This window comes from Gadus chalcogrammus, chromosome 10, assembly GCF_026213295.1.
Source record: "Gadus chalcogrammus isolate NIFS_2021 chromosome 10, NIFS_Gcha_1.0, whole genome shotgun sequence".
Lineage (NCBI taxonomy): Eukaryota > Metazoa > Chordata > Actinopteri > Gadiformes > Gadidae > Gadus > Gadus chalcogrammus.
The window spans coordinates 13,177,500-13,183,561 of NC_079421.1; the positions used below are offsets into that span (position 1 = coordinate 13,177,500).

The following is a 6,062-nucleotide window of genomic DNA, read 5'->3' on the forward strand; positions in this document are numbered from 1 at the left end:
ACCCACAGCTGATCTGCAGGACCTCTCCCAGCCAGGCCTTGGATTTGTTCCATGACCAGAAGGCCTTTTTGGGAGTAGACCTTCTAGCCCGTCGCCAGAGCCAGAAGTCTTTTGTAAGTAGTTTTGTGTAGTTTTTGAATGCTTCCCTTGACCTTTTCTAGGGTCCGTGGTTACTCAGCCCGAGTTACCTCTTTGGCTTTGTCCTGAGTCAGCGAACACTCCACCCTGCGCTCCATGCTCCAACAACACCTCCAAAGTTCACACTCTGCCCTGCACACTCCAGCCCCCATGGAACAGCAAGACTGGTGAGGCCAGAGGTCAATGGAATCCATTAAAGTTTTGTCTCAGTGCCAGGACAAAACTATATCTGTATTAAAATTAATATATATATATATCTTTCTATCTATATATACACACATTCCCTTTGCATCCATAGGACTGACAGGTCACCGGCAATGTGTGTGTGTGTGTGTGTGTGTGTGTGTGTGTGTGTGTGTGTGTGTGTGTGTGTGTGTGTGTGTGTGTGTGTGTGTGTGTGTGAGTGTGTGTGTGTGTGTGTGTTAGTGTTTGTTTGTGTGCAGTGTGAGTTTTTCTTTCTTATAGTACGACTCTGCAGGACTCTCATTAGTCTTCTCCCTGTCAGTGTATGCGTGTTTGCGTGCGCACGCGTGTGTGTGTGTGTGTGTGTGTGTGTGTGTGTGTGTGTGTGTGTGTGTGTGTGTGTGTGTGTGTGTGTGTGTGTGTGTGTGTGTGTGTGTGTGTGTGTGTGTGTGCGTGTGTGTGCGTTTGTACAGTGTGAGTTTTCTCTCTCCCTTATAATACTACTCTGCAGGTATAAAATTCACCTTCTTCCTGTCATGTGTGTGTGTGCGACCATGCATGTGTGTCATCTTGTGCATGAACACACGTGCAAGTGTGTCTGTATGCATATCTGTGTGTATGTCTACGTGTGTGTGTTGATGCATGTGTTTGACGGGTCATATCACCACTCTGACCTTGATTTGTATGTGCTGAAGCCTGTGTGACAAAAAACCAACACCAACCCTGTGTCACACCCCGGGCTAGCATCGTGCTAACGACCTAGCATACAGCAAGACTGCCAACGAGTGGCCGTAGATTCCCTGACAGGCTCCTTGGGGGAGGGAAGTCACAGCTAGCTGACGTGTCTCCAGCTGGCCGACCGTGTTAATTGAGCAAGCCAGTCCCCTGGACCCTGCCTGGCCCTGTTTGGCCATGCCTGGCCTTGGTTGGGTCTGGATGAGCCTAACTGGCCCTGTTTGGCCCTGCCTGGCCCTGGCTGAGCCTGGCTGGGACTGGCTGGGACTGGCTGGGTCTGGCTGGGTCTGGCTGCCCTTGACTAGTTCTGGCTGGCTCAGACTCAGGCCGAGTTTTACAGGTCTGTCAGTTTGGCAAGTAGTGTCATAAATACGTCATTAATATTTGGCTTGTTAAGCCCTTTGAGATTGTTATTGTGATTAAGATGCAAATACAATTTTATTGTATTAAATTGAGTCCAAATTGAGTTAATTCAGGAGACAGAGTTATGTGATAAATTAAAACACACACAAAGATAAAAAACTGAAAGAAAAAATCTATTTTAATTCTTTTTTTTTTTTCTTGGTTTGTGTTTTAATATATTCCATTTGGTATACTTTGTGTTTCTCATGCTGCTTTATCCCAATTTTATAAGGTAATTCCCATCTGCGTTGAGTCTCTCTAGTGGCTCCTCTCTCTCTCTCTCTCTCTCTCTCTCTCTCTCTCTCTCTCTCTCTCTCTCTCTCTCTCTCTCTCTCTCTCTCTCTCTCTCTCTCTATGTCTTCTCTACCTGCTCATAAAACATCTCTCAAAGACAAATATAGATGAACTACATTAATGTTCTTTGTGCACTAGTTTGAAACACTAAAGTTTGGGGGAATGGGGTTCAGCGTCTGGCGAGACGTTGAAATCCCCCAAAACACATCAAACTGTGTAATGAGACAATGGCTTAAATTAGCCCGAAGCGTTCCTAGGCCTCATTGGTGAGGCGCATCGCAGCCTGACTATTATCCATTCCACTTCAACCCCATAATACAGCAATTAGGTGTAAAGCTGCACATTACTCATGGAGGTGTTTAATCCTCCCGGTGTGTGTGAGCCAGGCTGTCGGCGGCTCGCATGTCAGGCGGCCGCGCGCCCCGGCTCTCCATCTCTCTAACAGCCTGACAACCCCGCAGCGCCATGCCAAGACTTTGACGAACACGTTCGCAGTCCGCCCTCGTGGCGCTGACGCCAGCCCCCCGATCCGGGATGAAAACTGCAAACGGAGACTCGGGAATCATGCCTTCGGGAACGCCACTCTCGCTGCACGTGTTTATTGGTGTTGGCGTTTATTTAGCTTCTTTTTCTGGAGGAACCCTATCGCCTCGAGGCCTGAACCGGGAGTGGAGCTGAACGCCTCAGAGGGTGGAAAATGACGGAAAAAAAAAAAACGAATGCTAACGATATCATGAGAACAGAGAAGTAGGATGGTGACTCTATGTAAGAAGGTTAGCATCTCAGTTAGCAGTGGCACCGTTGATTCAGTGTGGGTGTTATGTGAAGGTACATGGTCATCATCACAGTAAATGGTTTAGTGTGGTGATGTTATGGGAAGGTATATGGTCATCATCACAGTGGAGAGTCCGTGGGGATGTTATGTGAAGGTATACAGTCACAGCATCACAGTGGACGAGGTGTGAGTGTTCAATGATTACCGTCTTGCAGGGTTCTCCTGGCCGGCCCATGGTGAAGCTCTTTCCCCAGTTCCCCGTGCCTTGCGGGTCGTAGGTCAGCCTCTGGGGAACACAGGTGACAGAACCGTTAGCCTAGAGCCGGAGCCCGTAGGAGTCGCCTCATCAAACCACAGGGCACCCCATTGATCTTTTGCTCAATGGGGAACTTGATTCAATCCCCCTCACTTTGCAGAAGAATTACAAACCGTTTCATCCCTTGAAGACACGTGGAAAACGTCTCCCGGCGATAACGGGCACAAATGCATGAACATTATCAAAGAAGCCAAGCTGCTGGGCCTTTGTGTGAATACGGAATGTGATTGTGTCTAATTCAACAGTATTTGTGAATCATAATGAACATGGCTGCGCTATAGAGGCCAGCGTGACGCTTTTGTCTTCTCTCGTGCTTGGGGGAAATCATTACCTCACATTCTTTCAGTGCACATACACACAGACACACTCCCACAAACAAAGACGCACACACCCATGAGCCGCAATCTCAAGTGTGCTTTTGTGTTCACTAGCTTCCGATGGAACAGCGACTACGGCACAATTCGTCCGCCGCGGTGTTTGCTTATCTGCCCTAGCACAGCTTCATCTGGTGTTTGCTGGTGGCTTTGCCTCCACTTGTAATTTAGAAGTGCATTAAAAATGCATTGAGTCTTAAGAATCCCCACAAAGGCCGGGCTCCCCCCTGCGTACTGAGCAGAGTGCTCCGGGAGATACGTTCTGCCCACATGTTGAGCAGCACCCCTCCGCCGCCTCCTGTTGCTGTGGGACTCCGTGTGGCGGCTGAGCATCCTGTGTGTGTGTAACAGCCTATCAGGAGCGGGGCATCGCGCCCTGGTGTATCACAGCCGATTTAGATATTTGTGGCGTTGTCTACACTGCTCACCTCATTTGGCTCGTTCGCCTCGTTCCTAACCGGTCACCCGGTTCCCTCACATGACGTAGTGCAGTCATTAGACAGTTCAACGTTTAGTTTCTCTCTCTCTCTCTCTCTCTCTCTCTCTCTCTCTCTCTCTCTCTCTCTCTCTCTCTCTCTCTCTCTCTCTCCCTCTCTCCAACCTCTCTCTCTCCCTCTCCTCAACCTCTCTCTCTCTCTCTCTCTCCCTCTCTCCAACCTCTCTCTCGCTCTCCCTCTCTCCAACCTCTCTCTCTCTCTCTCCCTCTCTCCAACCTCTCTCTCTCTCTCTCTCTCTCTCTCTCTCTCTCTCTCTCTCTCTCTCTCTCTCTCTCTCTCTCTATCTTCTATCTCTCTCTCCACCCTCCTCTCTCTCTATCTCTCTGGTTCCCTCCATGTGGTGCTCCTGGCTAGGGGCCCATCCACAGGAACTCAGCCGGGGTTCAAGGTTGTTGAAGTTGCGTGACTGTGTGTTATGTAGCTGTGCTCTTAAAATGCCAGCAGTAACCTACTTGCGTAGAGTGGCTGGGAGATGCACAGCCCTGGTGTATTACAGCGGATTTAGATATTTGTGGTGTTGTCTACACTGCTCACCTCATTTGGCTCGTTCGCCTCGTTCCTAACTCCAATGGTCTTCTCATTGGAGACGTACTTTGATTTTTGAGGCTGGAAAATTGGCTTTTTCTAAAAATAAACTCCAGTCTCTTCTTGACTAAGATTCCTTATTCGTTAACAACCCTTTTAAAAAATCTATTTCCTTAATCTATATTGTCCAGAAAGTCACCAATTCTTCTTTCGTATCTCGCCATTCTCTTACTTAGATTTCAAACAGTGTAGACATTCAGACTACAAACATGGCAGAGTTGGCAGGGAAAAGGAAGGTGTGAATAGAAGCATGCAACACGCAAACGGTAGAAGGAAGGTGTGGAGGGAAGCGCTCCACACGTTCCATCTACACCTGTATATATGTGTTTGATACCATAACACACACACACACACACGCTCCACACCTACGTTCCCAGCCTTCACACCTGACTATAAATAGCAGTATGTATTAACATGCAAGGAATATGCATGTGTTTGATGGAGAGCTGCAGAACGAGGAGTAATCTAAAGACTAATCTAAAGCAATCTAAAGGGAAGGTTGGTAGTTGTGGATTCGGCTCCAGAGTGTTGAGCAGCTGATAGAGTAGAGAGGATCGGGGAGACTCTATACCTGGCTCTTTACTTCTTTAGTATTCTTCAGACTTTATATTCTCCTGCTCCTCTGAGACGTTGACATACTTTGCTCATGGACAATCAAATAACAGCTTGCATTTTGGTAAGCTGCCCATTGCCTTCGTCAGAAGCCTCTTACAATCACATTCAGCCCTACATTGTCTGTGCTCTTTCAACACCGTGTTCTGATGCACGCAGCATGTTTAGAGCCATTGCGTTGCATAGAGATGTATATTGAATGCCTACCGGTATGTGTACACAAACCAAAGCACACATGCACCCACACACAGAAGCGCAGAAACGCACACACAAGCGCACACATGGGAACCCTGAGTCCCCGAACACTATGAATGCACCACAGCTGTCAGAAACCCATTTGCAGACACATGCATCAATGGGAGTGGGCCTGAGGAGACATAAGAGGGAGAAACCGCTTTGTCTCCCTTCAGCAAAGTGGAACCTGCACACCGGCAGGTTAGCCGTGTCACCCGGGACAGTGTGTGGGCTGAGAAGCCGTCCTATACAAACTAGAGACAATATTTTCCCTTCTCTGTTGAGAGCGAAGGAGCTGGTGTGTTTGTGTGTGTGTGTGTGTGTGTGTGTGTGTGTGTGTGTGTGTGTGTGTGTGTGTGTGTGTGTGTGTGTGTGTGTGTGTGTGTGTGTGTGTGTGTGTGTGTGTGTGTGTGTGTTTGTGTGTGTGTGTGTGTGTGTTTGATTGTTGAAAAGAGTCTGTGCTTCGGGTTAGCATTTAGAAAGCGTATCAATACACATAGTAGTAGTTAAGATCAGAGTGAAAAACTTGTGCATGTATGCCTTGTGGGTGTGTCAAAATTCTGACCAACAACGTTTAAAATCAATTTTCTTGTTGGGTAAAGAATATCAGTTCCATCAACTCACCAGCCTAAGGAAAAAGTCAATAGGACTTTGACAATAATAGCCTAAATTTGCAGAGAAATCCCATGTGGATAAATTGTACATGTAAATATGAAACCAAAGGATAATAAATAAATAAATAAGAAACAAAAAAGAAGCGTGACCAAATAACTATTAACCACTTAACCTGTTCCACAACCGTTAAAGCAACTCTAATCTTGATTTATCACGAATCAAGCGTTGTGCTTTCCTCAGAGCTTAGTTTCCAGCATGACTCAATTTGGACAGATCTCAAGATTTCAAGCTGAACACTGTGA

The 6,062-nt window shown here is 47.2% G+C and overlaps 1 protein-coding gene across 1 annotated transcript in view; it reads right to left on the reverse strand.

Annotated features, from left to right (window-relative positions):
* The window catches only part of spock1 (SPARC (osteonectin), cwcv and kazal like domains proteoglycan 1), a 72,593-nt gene that overhangs the window by 27,689 nt on the left and 38,842 nt on the right, over positions 1 to 6,062 (reverse strand). Inside the window, exon 4 of the mRNA XM_056600911.1 lies at positions 2,733 to 2,813. Within this exon, the coding sequence (XP_056456886.1) occupies positions 2,733 to 2,813 (81 nt within the window). The remainder of the gene's footprint in view (positions 1 to 2,732; positions 2,814 to 6,062) is intronic.